Source organism: Cyprinodon tularosa, unplaced genomic scaffold, assembly GCF_016077235.1.
Source record: "Cyprinodon tularosa strain WSP-4 unplaced genomic scaffold, ASM1607723v1 ctg124, whole genome shotgun sequence".
NCBI lineage: Eukaryota > Metazoa > Chordata > Actinopteri > Cyprinodontiformes > Cyprinodontidae > Cyprinodon > Cyprinodon tularosa.
In genome coordinates, this window is record NW_024038048.1 from 1,524,137 (window position 1) to 1,545,212 (window position 21,076).

A 21,076-nucleotide genomic window follows, 5' to 3' on the forward strand; every position below is an offset into this window, starting at 1 on the left:
GATGTGTACCTGTGTGTAGCAGTTTTAACCAATGTCTTTGATTGTTGGAGTGAATCATGCAACTACATAGAGCTAAAGTTTATATGGTGGATTTTTAAGTAGTTTAAGTTTACCTGAACTAAAAACTTTACAATACTGATGGATTTTAAAGCAGAACCCACTAGCTAAGAAGGCTGACTACTTCTACATTACAAGGGACTCTGTGGTGACTTCAGCAATCTCCTATGGCGCTGTTTTTTTGGTTTTTAGAATAGAATAGAACAGAATAGAGGCGTGCAGGTGGCGCAGTAGTTAGCGCACAGGACACATGCACAGAGGCCTCAGTCCTCGATGCAGCCGACCAGGGTTAGAATCCGACCTGAGGTCCTTTGCTGCGTGTCTCTCCCACCCTCTCATATCCTGTTTCCTGTCAGCCTCCTGTAAAAAAAAAAAAAAAAAAAAAAAAAAAAAAAAAAAAAAAAAAAAAAAAAAAAACACGAGCCACAAGTGCTGCAAAAATTTTACAAAAAAAGAGAATAGAAAAGAAAATACCTTTATTGTCCCAAAATGGGGAAATTGTGGTGTTACAGCAGAAAATGGTTATAGCAGGAGTGGACACACAATGTGCACCTTAGAGAAAGTGTATAAGAATAATTTTTTTGAGCAGAATCTACAAATGAGAGGAAGCAGTTAATGTCCAAGCTCAACAGAAAAGACATCTCTGTATCAGAATGGCCTCTTCATCCATTGCAGAAGATAGAAGACAGAAGAACTCTAGAAAAATGTACATTTTAGAACAATGCCTCCGAATCCATACATTACTGTTACAGAACCAGATAGCTCCATCAGTGGCATCCTAGTTACTCAAACAGGCACTACTGCAGATTCTTTCTCCAAACATTTCTTAGCCTTTACAAGGGCCATTGCTCCAAGCTTAATAAGTGTTTACATCCCAACTAATTTGTCTTACTGATAGTCTGTTGGCTAGTTTTAAAATATATGTGGGCACCTTGTAAATTTTTTTCAAATGATCCTACTCTTTTGCACTTTTTTGTATCTGTTATATAGTATTTCATTTATGTCATAAATGTTCTCTTACTGTTTTCTTTTACAGTCTTATTCAGGTGCTATTGTTTACCTTTGTAAGAATCTAGATATTCCTATTTAATTTAATTTTACTGCTGTTACATCTGAATTTTCCTTCTGAGCAACAGCAAAAATATTTTTCTTTTACCATTCTATTCTGTATCTACTGTATTTTGCGAAGACTGTATTCATTCCATTATTGATTCTGAATTTAAGCAATTTTAACATCAAACGAGCCAAATGTTAACGTTGAGCTACAGTTCTTTCAGATTTCTCTGCAAGTTGTGTTCTTTGTACTTGCTGCTTCTCATCCATTTAGAGTTAAATGGACTCCAGGTTTAGGCTTCATAACACATATTTTGCAGATAAAATAGATAGTAGCATATTAGTACAAAACAGCTGGACTGTGTTTACTGGAAAAACAGATAATACGTCAAGCTGTTGCAGTCAGAGCAATTTAGAATATTTTAAAGGATTAATCTTTACAACAAAAGGCAGAGCACTTGCTTATCCACACTGGGCTTTTACCATAAAATAAAAATACCTGCTTCTTTCCTGCAGAAATTAAATATTTGTGAATTTGAAGGCCATGCTATACCTATATCTAAAATGACACATTTCTTTTGTTGGTATTATTAACATGACCCACAACAACATACTGATTCACCCTGCCAAACTCAGTGAGAAATCCATTTCTTTCCTTGCACAGATCGGCATTTTGCCATTAATACAGAAATTGGAAACAGTCTGACTGAAATGAGCCCCTCTTTAATCATGGCAAATATTCCTTCCTCAATACATCAATAATTTAAACGTGACTAAAAATCATTCTGTAAATTGACTTCTATGTGCAGCACTGAAGTCAATCTGAGTAAATTCAGAATCTATGGTTTTATTTTCAACCTAATATTTCTGATTTATTTCTGGTTTGAAACTGCTTATTTATCCAGCTGTCTGGTCCTCAGGTTGTCCGTATGACCTGGAGTTCAGGGAGGTGAGAGACGGTTCGCTGGTGCTGTTATGGGCGACTCCGCTCTATGAGGGTGAAAGCCCTGTCACTGGCTACATGCTGGAAACCAGCCAGGGTAACCAGTCTGACAACTGGACCATTCTGACTCTAAAACCAATTTCTGAAACGCGTTACAAGGTGAGAGTTGCACCAAGCTAATTCTGATTTGACGCCTGGGCCTAATTTAACTTCAAAGCATATAAAGCAGAAGTTTGTATCATTAATGTTTGACCCCACTCATTAGAAAATGTTCACATATAAATCTACAGCTTCTAAGATTTAGATCATAAATTTGATTATTTCTGTGTGTGTGCGTCCTCTGGCATCTAGGTGACTGGTCTGCAGACGGGTCAAACCTACCGCTTCCGTGTGTCTGCTGTTAATAAGGCAGGTGTTGGTCGTGCTTCCTTGCCCTCTGAGCCGGTCACAGTTCAGACCCAACCAGGTCAGAATAAAACACAGCTGTTCTCTCATTGCTTTATTTGTCAAGTGAGGGCCAGCTTAAATTCTTAAAACATTACAAAAGATAATCTAAGATATATTCTTTGCCTGGTAAATACTGTAAACAAATAGTCTATTAGAGTAAGTAAACACTGAAACAAAACAAAATTAAAGCAAAGCAAAGTGCTTTTATATGTGCACATGCTTAAAAAACCCACACCTTGTTTATCTTGGGTTTACTTTTGAAAAGGGGCCTATAAACTTTCCCACTTGTTTTTACAACAAGATTTTCCAAATCTGTCAGATTTTAAAATCTATCTTCCATCCACAGCTCTCTTTTTTTGTATATTTGTTTTTTGTTTTTTAGACTAACCTTCATATTTTCTGTAAGATTTAGGTTTAAAGTCTGACTAGGCCACTGAAAGGCACAAACAACCTGCTAGTGAAATGATCCATACATTATGTATGCTTTATTTCAAGTTGCTGTTTTGCTGAAAGAAAAAAAATAAGAAGAAAATATGAAATTTGATTTCATCCATGGCTTTCTGTTTAAAGCCTAATGTTTTTTCTTCTTACATTATCTGACATTTGGATTATTAATATCCTTTCTTAATTTCTTAACAGATTTTCCTCCAGTTCAATCAAGACCCCAGAAAAAAGCATAATGCTTCCACTACCATGCTTCATAGTGTTTAGTATCTTCCGTTGATTATCTGCAAGTGTACATTACTTTTGAAATAAGGACCAAACATTTAAAATCTTGGTTCAACTCTGCCTTTCTGCTTCGAGATATGAATAAGAAAATCAGCAGTACCTGAAAGTTGAACATGAGTGTGCTATGTATTACAACTTCCTCCCACGATCCAATTATACACACTATGCATGCTAGGTTAATAGGTCACACTAATTTCCCCTAAGGAGTCAGTAAGGATGTACATTCATTAATGTTTGTCCTGTTCTCCCCTGTGCTGCACTGTGATTGGCTGAGCACCTGTCAAGGGTGAGCTCTGTCTTCTGCATATTAACTCTGAAAATAGGGTTGGAACCCCATAACTCTGCATGGATAGCTGGGTATAGAAAGTGAATGGATGGTATGAATAAAAGCCCCACATTCTCTGTGTATTTACACATTGTATTCCCTGTTTTTTTGCCTGAACTTGCTTTTTTTTAACTTATCACACAACAATTATTTCAACCACAATTTTTTATTTATTACAGCTATAATAATGTTCTAGTTTGTTTTATTCATTTATCTTTTGTTTAATAAAGATAATACTGGAATTGTTTTAATATTTCTAAGTTCCTATTAAAAACATTAAAAACTTTCATGCTCCTTATTATTGAGAAATAAATAAACAAAAAGCTGATATAAACTGGTTAATTAGTAAAGCAATCTGCAACTACTACTATTTCCTAGTAAGACCAGCTGTACTTATTGGTGACTTCCTTTAGTTTTCACACCAATTTTTTTTTGCAACTAGAAGGGAAGACAAAGTGTAGTTGCCCTCTTGTAACCACCTCACCTGCAATGAAACGCAGCGAGTAGTTTAGCAGCAGCATAAAAGATGAGCATCTTATTACAAGGGTATAAGATGTGGCAGTTTTATGGCACAAAATTAAAGTGGAAAACATTAGATGGTGATTCCTTAACTGGCCCATGCTTTGCTGTGACAGCTGCTTTGCTTCTTTTTTTTTTTTCAGGTACCAAAGAGATTAAGATCGGTGTTGATGATGAAGGGTTTATATTTCTGGGATACGAGGCTGTTAAGATGAGTGACGACAGTGAGTTCCTCTGGAGGAAAGATTTCACAAAACCGATCGATTCCCAAAAAGCGAAAGCAGAAACAGCTAAGAACAGGTAAAGAGTTTATAAGTGATACTGACATTAAAGGCCACTTATTAGGTTCCTATCAGGTTCCACTTTTTGTTTGTCCATGAAAAAAGAAAAAAAAAAGATGTGGAGGATTCAAATTAGCCTGTAATGTTTTAAGTCAGGTGGTTGAAAGCATTTCCTGCAGATTTTGTTGCTGATATAAGATTAAGTTAAGCTAAGTCGACTATTTGTCTACCAGGTCAGCTCTCACCTTCACAGATCCATCTGAAGAGGATCTTGGTCTGTACACTGTGGAAATGAGCGACTGTCCTCATCTGTCATCCAGCTATGATTTTACAGCTGAAGGTACTCCAATAAATATCAACAAGCGGAATCTCTGGTCTTAGGATTTATAATCACTTCCTACTGCTACAGTAACTTCTGCAATGTCACCTTATTCACACACTTTTCTGTTAAAAAATTATTTAATCTTTGGCTTCTACTTAATGACATGTTTAATTTTTAGATCTCGAACGTCTGAAAGAACTCAGCTGGCAGGTCAGAAATCCACGTACGTACCACCTCTGAAGAGCATGAATAGAAAGGATTAACAGAAGGATAATCAAACTTCATCTATAATCTCTTCTGCTGCTGCTGGATTATGTTAAATGGTTTTATGGTGAGTTTTAGAATGTGATCTGTCTTTGATTTCACTCTGCAGTAATTGCACTGAAGTCAGCCTGGCAGGTGGAGGTGTCTGAAAAGGGCAGCGTGCGTCTTTGGCTTCAGACCGAAAGTCTCAGTAGTTCTGCTGAGCTCCGTCTTATCTTCAACGACCGAGAAATGTCCAGCAATTCGGTAGGTTTCTCACTTAACAGATAATGTAGTCGGAAGAAGAGCTGCAAGAACTTTGTTTGAGCTCTGGGTTAATATAATAAGTATTTCTTATAAATTATAGAGAAAACAATCGGATTAAAACTTTGATATACTGAATTTAATAGGCTGAAAACTAAGTATTGCACTCCATATTCTCATTTAGTATGATGCAAATTTGACCTGTCAAGCAGTCAAACAGTGATCAAAACATCTCTGTGTTATCAATAATATATGACAGTTTGTAAAATAGCAACCTTATTTCAGAAACACACAAAAAAAAACTGAAATCTAGAAGTAATTTTTTCTTAAAATAAGTGTATTTGTTCTTGGATTGAGTAGGTAAATGAGACATTTTGCCAATGGAATAAGACAATTTACACTTAAAATAAGAAAACACAATTGCATTGTCTTTTTTCAGGTGCATTTTATCTATGTCTCTTATTGTAAGAGTAAAAATACTCATTCCATTGGCAAATTATTTCATTTACCTGATCAAATTAAGTATAAATACACAGTGCTGTCAAATTCCAAAATGCTGAGATCAGATTTGAGTGTTTGTCATTGTTTCTTCAAGTTGTAAATATGAGGAAACTCAAACATGCTGAGTGGGTCCAGGTTTCTATGTATCGCAATGTGAGTGCATCTGTCTTCATGACAGCTCAGCATGATTCCAAAACAGCAATTAGTGTCTTAATAAGCATCCTAGGAAATAGACGCTGTCAGTGAAGATGAAGCACAGGTGAGTATGGCTACAGAAAGGTCTGGGAGCTCAGTTGATTTAATCAAGTGGAGAATGCAGAAAGATCGCCTGAGGTGAAGGAGACAGAGCTCACATCTGATTAAACATGTCAGGCTTAATTAGTGCAACATGAATGATCTTTTGAAAAAAAAAAAAAAAGATTTACCTTGATAAATAAAGAAATACTAGGAAATAATGATTTACATTGTTCTTTTTGATAGGTGGACGTAGGTGTTAGACGTAGATCGTTTTTGAAACATTGTCCTAATCACTTTATTAGCAAACACAAACATTCTTGTGGCTGCCATTCATAAAAAAACAGCCTATCTTTCCTTGTATTTAAATGTGTGCCTTCACGGACAAAGCTACATACGTTGATTATAATAAACACAAAAAAGCTAAGCATTCATCTTTTAATTAAAAAACATATGAAAAGTGTGTGCTGATAGTGTTAGTCTAAAATATGTTTACACTGGGTGGGATCAGTATACACAAACATAGGTGTGCACCATCTACCAGCAGCTTATATTACCAAATTAGAAACGTGAACAGTATTAGTTATTGTACACAATTACTTTTCCATCACTATAACTAAGAGCCTAAGAATAACATTACTATCAATATTAATAATGTTGTGTAATCTATGAACCATGAATCAGACGAATCTAAATGCTTCCACAGCTTTAGCCACTGCTTTAGGTGACCTCACCGTCCATGTTGGATTCCTGGTGCTACTTGACCTGATCTTGAACTTTCCTTTTTCTTTTGCATTTCCACTCTTGTTACTACTATCTCATTTGGTTTTATTTCTGCTCCCATATGTCATTAGCTTTCTTCCTTGTTTTTACTTCTATTCATTGTGCACATGTGCCTCCCTTCAGTGATATAATGATGGTACATATACACAAAGCTCCCTACGTATTAACAAATAGAGCAACATCAACATGTAGAACAAAAACATAAGATTTAATAAGGCTACAAGGCATAAAAATTGAATCAGAAGACCTTTGCATGCAACCAGTGGGAACCACTAGCGTAGAAATGTGTGAGGTTAGAGTACGTGATTAGACCCATTTAACTAGGAGATTTATGAGATGCTAATGTTTCCAAATCCAGCATTTTACATGACAGATGGCTGTTTATTTCAGGGGGTAAATCACAAACCTACTTGGTAGCAAAATGTTCTGCCTTACTGTGATATGATTAAAGTCTCGCTTTCTCTTCGGCCTAACTGAACATGAACCTTTAGCGTAATAATAGTGTCAGTTTAAATAAGGTCCTGCATCAGTGCAGAGTTACTGATGCTTAAATGGAGACATTTGAATATTTTCACTCAGTAAAAGCATCATTGCCAAAAAGAGTTACACTGAATGTAAAAAAAAATATAACCTTTCTAAAGGGCAACTAAATGTTCAGGTGCATCTATCATTACTATTGACTTTTATAAAAAAGTGACAGTAAACTTTGCAACATATAACTGTTACCATTTCAAACACCTAGCAGACTTTATATATTAGTTTGACACCTTCTAATTCAACCATTGGACCAATATTAGCTCTATATACCTTATCTGAGTAAAAAAGCAGCCTAACAACATTTAGAAAACCTCTAGAAACTCTGGATAAATTTCATCAAAATCAATTTAGAAAATGAAACAAAAGTCTGAATTCTAATTATGCAGGGTATAAATAAAGTATGAGGTGGTTAAAAATGTTTGTGCAGTAACATGTATTTGAAATCTTGAAAACTGCTCATTAGAAGCGGCTAAAGGTCAAAGGAAAAAAGTTTTTAGATTCTCATTCTTATGCGAACAACCCATATATTTGATTTGCAACAATTCAATTCAGTTTATTTATATAGCGCCAAATTCACAACACATGTCATCTCAAGGCACTTTACAGTTCAACCAGATCATACAGTCAAATTGATACAAAGTTTTCTGTCTAAGGAAAACCAGTTGATTGCATTGACTCAAATACAATCCCTCACACTAAGCATGCTTGTAGCGACAGTGGAGAGGAAAAACTCCCTTTTAACAGGAAGAAACCTCCAGCAGAACCAGGCTCAGTGTGAGCGGCCATCTGCCGAGGCCGAGTGGGGTTCAAGGAGACAGAAGCAGAGATACAAAAAGCAGCTGTAAAAGGCGGCCCCGTCCAGGAAACACACAGCCAGGCAGACGAGCTCCGAGCCAGCTCCCATTCCAGAGGACGAAAAGAGCACATCCACTCAGTCACGGTCAGAGAAACAGGACCACACTGGAAAACAGGCCGATCTCCAACATCTATAAACAAGGGTGTTGATGGAAGCAGCACAGCTGATGTTTCTTTCCAGGATGGCGTCACAGCCAAACAGGAACAGACGAGGCAAAGCTACTCTGAGGAAAAGCAGAGAGAGCAGAAGGTTAGAGATTGAACTAACAGATTCTGCAGAATAGGAGAACCATGGGCGTAGGTTTGCATAGGGACCATAGGGACATGTCCCTACCAAAATTTTGGACGGACCTATTTGTCCCTACCAATATTTGGATGTGAACAACATGTTTATAATTTACTATACAGCAGCCGCTTCTTTTCCTCTCGGTTTAACTCTCTGATTATTCTGCCTTAAGTTCCGCCTTCTCTCTTTCTGATTGCGTGTTTTCTAGTCTGTATGTGCGCGCGCGGGTGCTTGGAGCGCAAAAAAAAAAGACGCTAAAATAAATTAATATTGGGCTACGAAACTAGTCCAAATTAAAAAACTTATTATCTACGCTAAAACAGCCGAAAGCTTCTGATTGGAGTTCTGTAAAGAAGCAGGAGAGAGTTTTTTGATTTGTGGAACTTGAGAAATGTAAGTTAACAACGTTAGGATTTCTTTTATTTTATCTTTTAATCAGATAGCCAAAGGCTCCTGAAAGAAGATCTTTTATGAAATGAAACCAGGTGAAACAGAAACATTTAAACGTTTCCTTTGGAGGAGTTCTGGATGGAGAATATTGACAGACAAAAACTTTTTTTTTTTTTTTACTTTTTAAATGCTAAATGTTTACATATTTTTTACAATCTTGGTATAATTCCTGCTCTAAGTGGGTCGGCTAAAGGCACATTTTAGTGGCCCTATACTCCAGTTTACGATTAATCAATTACTAAATTAGTTCACGATTATTTAAATAATTTGTTAATATGATTGTTTCAGCCATAGATAAAATACATGAAATTAGCTACACAGAGTAACTACAGCCCAGATGTACAACTTCTAATATTAATATTTTAAATGCTCAGTGTCAGTTCCTCTTCTAGTTCCAGTGCACATGTAAATACAATACATTTATTTGCTGTCCCTTGAATGTATTATTTTGCATGATCCAGAGAGAGCATATTAGATAAAAAAAAAATAAGAGTGGGTTTTACCTCTGCACAATTCTATATCTTCAGAAGAAAACACAGGATAAATCCACACATTATAGACTATATTTGGTTAAACAGACACCGTCTTAGTAGCAGGTAAATTTAAATGCAATCCTTTTCAAAGTGGAAAAAGTCCTAATTCCACATTCATCAGAGCCAGTTATGCTTTAAATATTGATAAACAGCATCCAGTGCATGTAGTGCTTATAATATTTGTATTAATGTAGCAAGAAATGCTGCTGTTCTCTTTTAACAAAATGAGCCCTGAAGCTCACATTAAGCATAAAAAAGAGCATGCATATTTTTGCAAAGGACCAATGAAACTGAAGAATATTGTCCCTACCAAAGTTGAAATCAAACCTACGCCCTTGAGAAGAACAGAGAGAGAATGAAGCAGAATGATGAAATGGGGGTCCCTATGTCCTCCAAAAGTCTAAGCCTATAGCAGCATAACTATAGAGATAGCTCAGGATAACCTGAGCCACCCTAACTATAAGCTTTATCAAAAAGGAAAGTTTTAAGCCTAGCCTTAAAAGTAGACAGGGTGTCTGCCTCACGGACTAAAACTGGTAGTTGGTTCCACAGGAGAGGAGCCTGATGACTAAAAGATCTGCCTCCCATTCTACTTTTAGAAATTCTAGGAACCACTAGTAAACCTGCAGATTGAGAGCGAAATGATTTAGTTCAGTTTAAATTCAGGTTAATCATATAGCACCAAGTTTTATCACCAATTCACTCTACAGACATTTCAATCAAATCATACAGATACAGAAGATTGGTTAAAAAAAGGATAATTTTACTGGTATTGTTGACAAAAGAAAATGAAGCTAGATTGCAAAAACAGCAGCAGTGTAACCAAACATAACCTGAATGTAGACAAATATATTAGATTAGAAAAATAGAATAGTAAATCCCTTTATTGTTCCGCAATGGGGAACTGTAAAAAAATAACAGAATGATAATAATAATAATCATACATGATTGTTGTGACAGCAAGTGGAAAAGAATGATTGCTTCCATCATAGTTATTGAAACGTGTTCTGAGGTGGCTGCCGGAGAACGAGACTGAATGTTTGTCGCTTCTCTCGGTTGTGACTGCTCTACATTCAGTGGCTTCCATTTTGTTCCAGTGTTTCCCAATATGTGAGCTGCATCTGAACAGCACTGATTATACATTATTTCTAAATGATCAGAGTTGAGATATGCAAATGCTGAGGCCATTTAACTGATTAGGGCCCTCCAGCTTGCCATACATCACAAATCACTTCCACCAACCAAGGCCTATAAACATGCAAGGCACACTCTTAGCTTGATGAACATAAAAGCCATGAAAATGAGTTCAAGGTTTGTTCCCCATGTGTCGCTGCTTGTTTGTGTGTTTGCATCTTTTATTGAACAGAAATATTTTATCGTCAGAGTGCAGATGTTACTTCAGACCCTTTGCACTCTGATTCATGTTGCATTCTCTTTGAGCAAAAAGCCATATATACAGTGGATGTCAAGCCGCATGTGGGATGATCTGCCTGATTATGAGCTGATGAACGCTGCCTTCAGTAACATTTGTTTGCTTTTCTGCAGCGCTGTAAGATAAACTTCGACAAGGCCAAAGGTCTGGTGGAGATACTGTTTGATCCGCTCTCTCAGGAAGATGAGGGCTCATACACTGCTCAACTGAGGGACGGGCGCGCCAAGAACCAGTGCACTTTGGTCTTTGTGGATCAAAGTGAGTCATTTATTCTGCAGAACAGAATTTGTCATATTGCTTGCAATGCATATCACTGGGAAATTCCAAATCTAATTGACTGGAACATTAGAGACAGGCTGCATGGAAAAATATTCATAGATTAAAAAAAAATTTTAAAAACAGATAAATATTTGAAGCATAATTATTTCCACTTATCCTTCCCATTTTGAATTGATCTCTACTTGCATTCTGAGTTTATTGCAATACTATTTATAAACATTTTATACATTCTAACCACATTTTGTCATGTATTTCATTTGAATTTTGTTGTGATACTGTAGCACAAAGTAGTTCATAATTGTAAAGTGGTTCCAAAATAATACAAGATTATTACAAAACAGAACAGAACCAGTGAATATACCAGTTACCTATTAGGTTAATTATTTGTAGATAAAGTCCAACAGTGTGCAGTATAATCTAAGGATAAAAACAACTGCTGTGTGGAGACCTCTACTGTTTGTTAAAAGGCATTAGCAAGCAACAAGCTTTACTAAAGATTAAGATGTGGAAAAATTTAAAGCAGGTTTAGGTCATAAAACAATATGCGAAAGCGTTGAGCATTATGAGGAGTGCTTTTTAATGAATTCTGTGAAATTATAAAGAACACAGCACAGCTGCAAACCTAGGAAGACAAGGCTGCAGCAAAAGTGACAGACTATATAAAGAAAATCAACCAGAACCAGAACATTTACCGGTATTAGAAAAAGAGTTAACTATGAAGGAATGGCAGAGAACCCAAAATCTGTCAACAGAAAAACTGCTTGTCGTTTACATCCTACATGTAGAACAGTGTGGTTAGAACAGCACATTTCACATCCCCATTACGGTATAACATCTTCCTGCAGGGAAAACTGTTTAGACTTGATGGTTTCAAATCAATTTACATTGTGGAATGGTTCAGTCAAAGTCCAGACCTAAATAAAAATAGGAGGAAATAGGAACAACTTAGAAGACTTATAGATTTATATAAGCAGATGGTCTCTATACATTGTGACTGTGTTGAAGTCATTTTACAAGGAAAATAAAAACAAAATTCCCATCGCATGTCTCTAGTAATGCAAAGTTGACGGAAACATACGTATCCCAAATGACTTGAAACTGCTTCAAAGTCAGGTTCTAGAAAGCTTTACCTGAAGGAAGGCAAAATATACTAGATACTTTTCCTTCAACTATATGCATTATTTGAGAATATCTATCTAATATCTATTATATATATCAGATGTCTTCAACAGGGGGTCTGCGACCCCTAGGGGGTCCACAGAGGTACTGCATGGGGGTCGTGAAAGTTTTCGTTGATTAGACTTTTTTTTAATGTTCCCCCCTGCAATTTTTTCCACTAATTGAAATGTCTTTAAATCCACATTAACATGAATTCAACACACTGTACTAAACAGATAAATGGAGGCAGAAGATGTCTTTCAGTCATCAATGCACACATTCAGTGACACACAGGAGCTCTTTCAGCAGGGCACCATTTCATTCACAACACCTGTCCCATCAACGAGGAAATAGAATCAGAAATACTTTAATAATCCCAGGGTGAAATTACTTTCATTACATTACTCCATATGTAAAACAATGACTATAGGACCAGCCTGATATAACACAATTTCATACAATATATATAATTAGGGCGTCCCCGCTCCATGGCCTGGAAAACATTGAAGACCCATATTATTCCATAATTCTTAAAAAAAAAAAAAAAACATAAAATATAAGATTTATGGCTGTAATATGATAAAGTGCACAATTTTAAGCAATGAATACATTTGCAAGTTATTGTGTTGTAGAGTCTAATCTGTTTTATCTTATTAGAGTTTCGTGAGATACTGGCCTTGGCTGACTGGAAAAGATGGGACATTAAGAGAAAGACTGGTAAGAGATGCTCACATGACAAAAACTGACAGTTGATAAAAAAATATTTTTTTAAATCATACTTAAGTTATTTTACAGATTACTTAGGATGAACAGGGAATGAACACAAAAGGAGACACCGGCAGAGGAAAATACCTCCTGTAATTTTACATATAGCCGTGGTTAATAATAATTTGTATCATCATGTGTGTTTTTGTCCCATAAAAATCAGCCTTAACTGTTTGTTTTTTGGTATTATTTTAACAGGGAGAGGAGAAAATAATAAAACGTTATAGTAGATGTGCCAGAGTAAGAAAAAAGGCTATATTCTTCATCTATTGTCGCTGGAGATTTTTGTTCTTCTCAAATGTTTGTTTTTACCTCCTTTCATGTCCATTTGTTATGTATGCACAGAGGCCAGTGCCCCAACGGACACTTGTGCACAACTGTGCAAAAGTGCAATTCGTTTCTGTTACAAATTGACTTAATTTGTACAGGTGCCATTTGTGTTCACCACAGTTACAGCATTTCCATGCAAAAAAAAAATCACACCTTTCATCCCAGTTTTTCATTTGAAAATTAGATACTTTGCAATTTTTATTTTTTGTTTGTTTTGCATAATTATTGTATTGTATTTGTAATTATTGTTTGTCCTAAACGAAAATTGTTTTGCTGTCATCATTTATGTGGCTCAAAGTAATTAATTCCGTTTTGTTTGTTTTCTGTTTGCTTTTTATGTTTTTTTAAGGACCTTATTTTCAGGAATTCCTGACATGGAGTGTGAACCAGGATTGTGAATTATTTATACAATGCAAGGTACTATTAAATCTTAAATTTAAAACGTCCTGATTCTTAAGACAGCTCAGCTAAGATTATAATAGGAGAGAAAAATCTGCTATTTTAGCACTAACCATGATCTTAGAAATTATTCTCTCTTTCATTAATTATTCAACATATTTCATGCTCTTTAGACTATTATTCCCAATTTCAGGCCAAAGGGATATATTCTTACTCAAGAAATAAAGATTTATCTGTATTCAGATCCAATAATGACAAAGTTTCCCTGTTTAAGTTAATGTTTGGGTGATCATGATCCTTAGTAAAAAAAATAAATCAATATTTAGTATGTATGTAAGAGACACATTTTTATTGTAGTTGTTGCTGCCAGCAGCTGGGATTTTGGGCCCAGGTTGGAATAGAAAACCTTTTTAACTTAATAAATTAAAACTTGGTTTAAAAGCCAATTTCTCTATTCACTCGCACTGTCATTGCATGATTTTAAAAAGGCTTATAAAAAGAAGCTTAAAACAGAGAAGAGCTTTTTCACACTAATCTTAATACAGTAGCTCATTTGTAATAGGGTTTTTGGGGGAGATTATTTTTGTTAAAAAACTGCAAAATAAAGAGAGAATTTCACAATAACTATTTGAAGGCCCTTTAAAGCTCTTCTCTATTAACGACAGATATAGAGCCAGACAGATTTAAAGACCAATCTATAGCCTTAGAACCAACAAAGAGCAAATGAAATGAGAAAACTATCATTTGTCTAGTGTTTCATTTCCTTGGAGTGACATGATTTATATATCCTCACTAACAGGTGACAAACACAAGTAAAGACACGTCCTTAAAGTGGTTCAAGGATGGTGTGGAAGTTAAAGACTTTGATTATGATCAGACATCTGGGGTCAGCTCACTCACAATCCCACAGGTAAGAGGAAAAAGATGAAGCTGCCTTGTCTTCCTGTATTAGGAACACCATTCATAAACTGTATCTGAGAGACATTTAATGGACTGAGCTTCGACAGTTTGTATAAAGAAATGCTTTCGTCAGTTTTCAGGGTTAATTTTTGTTGGAAATAATAGATAATATAAGCTGTTTTTGTTTTTCCAAATCTATTAAATGATTGACTTTAAACTGACTTTCTTTAGGTGACAAAGAAAGAGGCTGGTTTGTACAGAGCTGTGGTGTCGGACAGTCGAGGAGAAGATGTCAGCACTTTAGAGCTTCTGGACAATGGTTAATCCTAATCTCATCATAAAAATAATATACTTCATCATTCATTCATCCAGCCATAATGCAAATAAAGCCACTATTATTATTGATATTCAGGTTCTGCTATATTTTTTTACAGAATATGACAAGCTTCTTCAGCAGCTAAGTGAACAATGCGGTGAGATCTAAATAGGAAATATTGGTGCCCTGTGTTATCACGTAGGAATGGCATGTTAATTAAACCTTTTCATTTAAGCCACATGCAAATGTGTGCCAATAAAAAATGAATAATGAATAATAATCTAAAATCCTGTCTACAGCCTTGTCAGCTGGTCCGCTACAGATTGAGAGCACTGCTGAAGGTTTCAAGATCTACTCCTCCCTTAGATACTACATTAGCTTCCTGAAGACAAGCTGGTACCTCAAGTAAGTCTGTATGCAGAACATTGTTCTGTTTAATAATCCTGGGTGAAGCTGATACTTTTGCGTTTCCTTCAAATATAGGGTTCCTCATGTTGTCTTGAAATGCATGTTTTCTAGGTTAAAGGTATAGTGAAAGATTTTGGTGAATTTTTTAAAAGACCCGCCCTCTTTACTTTAAAAAAAAATGCATATGCACAACCCTGTACCCGCTCCCAAGAGAGGACGACTATTAAAAGTGTGTGAGAGCGTGCATGAGCCCTTTTCCCTTTGCGTATTCTTTGTTTAAAAATTGCTGTTTGCATCGCTCATACAAGCTCACTTCCAAAAGAAGATGTGCAATTTTTCCAGTATGCCAGACTCACCACTGGTAGGTGAAAATGGGGATGACCATGTACTACAGCCTTATATAAACATATCACCAGAATGATTGACAATTAGGAGAACCACTTATTTTGATGATCCACCCAGAAAAAGAACATCATCCACTATACCTTTAAGATAAGTGAATTTCTTATCAACAGCATGCATTATAAACATATGAGTCTCATTGTTTTTGGATAATATATCTGAACCACTGTTCTTTTTTTTTTTTCAAGGCAGAATGATAATGCAAAATCCGTGATTTGAATTTGTGGATTTTCTCTTATCCCAACAGTGTCAACATCAAATATACCATCTAGATTGCAAAGGGTAAAATGAGTATTAATATGCCTTTTTCAATTTAAATGTGTCTAATGATGTAACCGATAAATAATAAGTAAAATTTAATAAACACAGGCAAAGACATCAAAGCTAATTTCTCAATAAATAGAGTTGCTACAAAATGAGTTGACCAAGAAAAGAACTGAAAGCACAATCAGAGGTTGTGTTTCACACATACATCCACTTTGCTGGGGTGATAATGTGCTGCACAAAGAAGAGCAAACAAAAAACTGTCATGAAACACATTAGAAATATATACTTAGAAATATATTTAATTGCAAACTTACTAACACACAAACTATGACCATGCAAACTTACTAACTTTTAAATCTTATACTGGATTTGCCAAATGAGCGTTTTAAATCATATTAAATTACATTTTTAAAGTAGAATAACTATTTTTATTTGAATTGATTGGTTAAATTCTATTAAATCAGTGAAAACTGCTGAGCCAAGAGCTTTGAGATGGTTTTAAAAAGCTCAATAATAGCCTGTTTGTTCCATCCTAACATGAGTTTAACAAACTGCTTTTAGCCTTTTAGCCTCAGATGAATGAAAAGGCTGAAAGGTCAAGTTAATCATGTCTCACTATCCTTTAGGGAAGCCAGTTTTACATTGTCGTTAATTGTAAGATGTCGATGAAGAAGGCAGAAAACCTGCTTCAAAACTGCTACCTTCACTCATAGCAAACATCTGCCACTGGTCTCATGAACAAGACAAAAGCCTTTTGAAAAAACTGTTGTTTTCAGTTGAGAGTATTATTTAGCTGTCTGGGCCCAATTAAAAGAAGAATAAGTGGAGGAGTTCAAATTAACCTTTATATTTCTAAACAGTGCTCTAACTGTCATGTATAGTGATGGTAGGATTGTGCTTTAGGGCTTTATCATTGAAAGTGTCCCTGTTGCATTGTACAGTGTGAATAGAATAATGGGGAGGGGGAGGAGAAGTAGGAGGAGGCCTCAGTTCAAATTAGCAGCTAAAGCATAATGACTATTTTCGTTTTTCTGGGTAAAGAGTTTATCTTAGGGAGAATTTTTGTGCCTTTTTTATGGCTTTTCCACAGCAAGAAATTTGGATATCTTCATTGAATATGATTTTACTTCTCTAATTTAGCAATGTGATAAATTTTAGAATATTGTTAATATTTACCTAGTAATGATGGAAAAAGTAAGTCCAGTTCATCCAATGGAATAAGTAAATATGCATTCAACTGATTAAGGCCCTACGCATTATGTTCACACTGGCATATTAATGTAATATTTCAGCATTTAAAAATGTAATGTTTCCAATATTTTCATGCAATTTTAAAGGATCAGTTCTTATAATTTTCTGTAACAAATGGTGAAAGATGTTTAGGTTTGCTTAGTTTTGTATGCTAACAGTTTTGTAAGTTTTTTCAAACATTGCTTAACACTTTTGTGTTTACTTAATCTTAGAAACTCTTTTTCTTAAGGGGATAGCACCACCTCCTGGAAGAGCAGGGGATATTTAACAATATTTTTTTAACTTTGTTGTTGCAGAAATATTTTCATGAAAGATTTCATTAAAAATGTTTTTGATATCAAATAAATTATATTAGATGGAAAATAACTAATACTGATTAAACAACAAAACATGAGTCAACACAGGAGTTTGTGTTTTTTAAGTTGATAACTAAAGTTTAAAAGAAAAATTTGATTATTTTAAAAGAGGAATTTAGGTGACTTTAAATGGAACTTTGCTGTTGGTACCAGTTGAGCTGCTCTGAGTATTTTGGGAAACAGCTGATCTATTGGGACTCTTCTAGAAGTCAGAGATCAGAGGAGCATGGTTGGACTGCTCACAGATTATATAACAAACCACTCATTACCACCATGGTATGCAGAAGGCTAAACTTTACTATATGATAGCACACCTAGTTTCTGAGCTGCAGCAGCACAGTGGCTGTCCCCCCTGTAGACTTAGAACCAGATGCTTAGACTATAGATTGGTGCGATCAGCCAAGTCTTTCAGTTATGATATGTGAATATTAGGATCAAAATGTGTCATAAAGGGTATGTAAGCATCCAGCAGTCCTGCCTTTACTCAACAATTTATGGCCGAGGATGTCTGTTAGTCTGAGAGATAACTTCTGCCTCATTTTTAGCCCTTTTGTACGAGTCAAGAATCACGTACGAAATGCTACCGGGGTATCAATGCTGACCACATCCATACCTTTATAACAATATCTGTCTATAGTATGAGGTTTATTGCCAAATTGGTCACGTGATCATCACAATGGGTTCATTGTGATGTTGAAGATGATGATGATCATCAGACCTCAGTACAACAGATCACCTTTGAAACATGTTAGAATGGGATATTTATGTCATGGATGTTCAACCGGCAGACCTGTAGTAACTTCATGCTGGTAGAATGTCTGTATGGATGATTCATTTATTGACCTTGTTCAATCTGAGACAGGAAAATTTAAAGGAAGCCCTGAACGTAAGAGGCATCAACATGGTACCATAAGATCTTATAAAGAGGGAAAAGAGTGAAAAGCATGTATAGTCGATGTACTAAATATAAACAGTAGATCTGTGTTTATCTCCTTGCTTGTAGAGGGAGGAAACTTGACCAGGAGGCCAGGTCAAAGCCTGGGAGTAGCATGCAGAAAGTCTGGATTGAAATCTTAAACCCGACAGAGAGCGACAAAGGTGAATACACCTTGGAGATGTTTGATGGCAAAGAGACACACAAACGTTTCTTTGAACTATCCACAGAAGGTAAGAAGACATTGAGCAGTGGTTAAATAGATTAAGGCTAAATGGAAAAACATCTTAGGTAACATTAATTGTTTTCTATCTCTGTGAATCTTCCTGTATCTGTTCACAGCATTTGCTGAAGCCTTGCTGGAACACCAGAGGTTAAAGTAAGTGCATGCAATCCCAGAAAAAAGCTTCGATTGATTGTTGGGTCAATTAAAGAAAGCATGAAAAAGTTCAAGTCACAAAAGATCAATGCAGAGTTAGCTTGCTTGGTACTGCTACAGCGTTGAGTCATCCCAAAGCTGACTGTTTTATTTCTCCCTTAGGCAACAGGCATTTGCTGAAAAAAGTAAGTCCCACGTGATAACTCTATGAAATTCCTTTGTTTATTTCATTTTGAATTATTCTCAGAGATTTTTTTCTGCTCATTTCCAGATCGTGCCAAAGTGATTAAAGGGCTTCCAGATGTTGTAGCCATCATGGAAGGCAAGGTGAGGCTTTGTCAAAGAACACCTTTTGTTATGAAATCCCAGATGTTCTATATTTCCAATCATTTCTGCTCTCCTCTCAGTCTCTATGTCTGACATGCTTCATTGATGGCGACCCAGCTCCTGAGATCATCTGGCTTCGCAACGATAGAGAAATCCTTGATCAGACTCAGTTTACCATCTCAAAGGAGTCCAAGCGAACCTCCATTACTGTCAACCAGGTCACCACGGAAGATTCTGGAAAGTACAGCATCTTTGTGCGCAACCAGTATGGCTCGGAAACTGTTGATGTGACACTGAGTGTGTACAAGAAGGGCGAGAAGCCTCCAGCAAATGCAGTGGAAATGGGTTAAAACTGCAAACTGCAGGAATCCAATTTCTTCAAACTGAGATGTTTTACCTGGTCTGATTGTTCTCATTTAATAGAAGTATTACAAAATAGGAAGTGCTTTGCAGTATTAATATCCCATGAACTTTTTCCACAGTTTGTTGTAAGAGTTGTATGTTACAGAGCAACAGGAGCTAGGATACGGTAAGGATGTGTCTTGGGTTATCATTATCATAATTATCTATTTGTTTTTAAGACTGAAACGACAGAAAGACAACATAAAAATTAAACAAGCTAGAAATAATAAATAAAAAAAAAACATAAAATCTGACAATATAAGCAATCAAATCTGCATCAAAAGACAAATAAGCTTTTGGTCTACTGGAGATATGTTGATGTACCCTTTCTGAGATAAAGAGATGAAGGACCATATAGATATTATATAGTATTTGTATTAAAATCTAAACTAGAAATCCAAAAACTACTCTAAACAAAACAAGCAGCCAATGAAAGGAAAACAAATTTCAGATGATTTCATGTCATGTCATCATGTCCCCATTAACAGATGGCCTGCTGCTAAATTGTAAACCAGATGATGACAGTGGAGAGGAGACTGGTAATCCCATTATAGAGAGAGAACTGCAATAGTCTAGTATAGAAGTAATAAAAGCATGATGAACCCTCTCAAGGACATAATGAGAAAGATAATTTATGACTTAACTAATAAGCCTCAGAATGATAATGGTTATGCCAACTCTGCAAATCCCATTTTTCTTTGCAAATGATCTAAGTCAGTTTGCATGAAATCCCTCTGCAAACATTAACTACTAATATTTTATATATATAAAATTGTATCTATATACAAACTAAATTGAATACAATTCTAGAAACAGATCATACAGTCAGATTGGTTCAAATGAGCTGACTGCCTTGAGTCGTTGACTTTGCAAGAGACGCTCTTCCTGGAGAGCACATGGCAACATTAGATATCTACTTGCATTTTGTATGATTTTACAGCAATCCCTTACACCAAGCATGCATGCAGTAACAGTGGAGAGGAAAACTCTCTTTTAACAGGAAGAAACCTCCAACAGAACCAAGCTCCATCTTCCGAGGGTCAGCTGGGGTTCTAGGAGACAAACAGACATGCAAAAGGAACATAGAAGCACTAATCCGTAAACACTTTGTATGTTAAAGAAAGTAATGGTAAAAAAGCTCCATAGGTAGAGTTTTAATATACTCTAGTGCTAGAGTGCATGTGTCTGCCAAACTGAATAGAATGGTTGAATTACCTCTTAAGGCAGTTAAGTTTTAGGAGTTTTACAACCCAGTTATGTTATTTATATTTGATGGCAATTAGATATACTAAAACCAACTCTAGAGGCCTGTAGTTTAACACCTGTGATCTGAACTATTTAAGCGTTTCTCTGCCTCTATGTTTGCTTCATACCTAACTGTATATTAGTTATAGGTGCATTGTCGAAAT

General features: G+C 35.8%; 1 protein-coding gene across 2 annotated transcripts in view; it reads left to right on the plus strand.

Annotated features, from left to right (window-relative positions):
* The window catches only part of myom3 (myomesin 3), a 76,030-nt gene extending 56,089 nt beyond the window's left edge, over positions 1-19,941 (plus strand). For both annotated transcript variants that reach the window (XM_038276346.1, XM_038276347.1), the window contains exons 20-37: positions 2,031-2,212; positions 2,405-2,519; positions 4,217-4,373; positions 4,588-4,694; positions 4,855-4,899; positions 5,050-5,186; positions 10,908-11,052; positions 12,889-12,948; positions 13,676-13,743; positions 14,525-14,635; positions 14,857-14,944; positions 15,060-15,098; positions 15,241-15,346; positions 18,629-18,792; positions 18,902-18,938; positions 19,101-19,123; positions 19,210-19,265; positions 19,346-19,941. In XM_038276346.1, the coding sequence (XP_038132274.1) occupies positions 2,031-2,212; positions 2,405-2,519; positions 4,217-4,373; positions 4,588-4,694; positions 4,855-4,899; positions 5,050-5,186; positions 10,908-11,052; positions 12,889-12,948; positions 13,676-13,743; positions 14,525-14,635; positions 14,857-14,944; positions 15,060-15,098; positions 15,241-15,346; positions 18,629-18,792; positions 18,902-18,938; positions 19,101-19,123; positions 19,210-19,265; positions 19,346-19,615 (1,910 nt within the window). In that variant the 3' untranslated portion in view covers positions 19,616-19,941. The remainder of the gene's footprint in view (positions 1-2,030; positions 2,213-2,404; positions 2,520-4,216; positions 4,374-4,587; positions 4,695-4,854; positions 4,900-5,049; positions 5,187-10,907; positions 11,053-12,888; positions 12,949-13,675; positions 13,744-14,524; positions 14,636-14,856; positions 14,945-15,059; positions 15,099-15,240; positions 15,347-18,628; positions 18,793-18,901; positions 18,939-19,100; positions 19,124-19,209; positions 19,266-19,345) is intronic.
* The last annotated feature ends 1,135 nt before the right edge of the window (positions 19,942-21,076 follow it).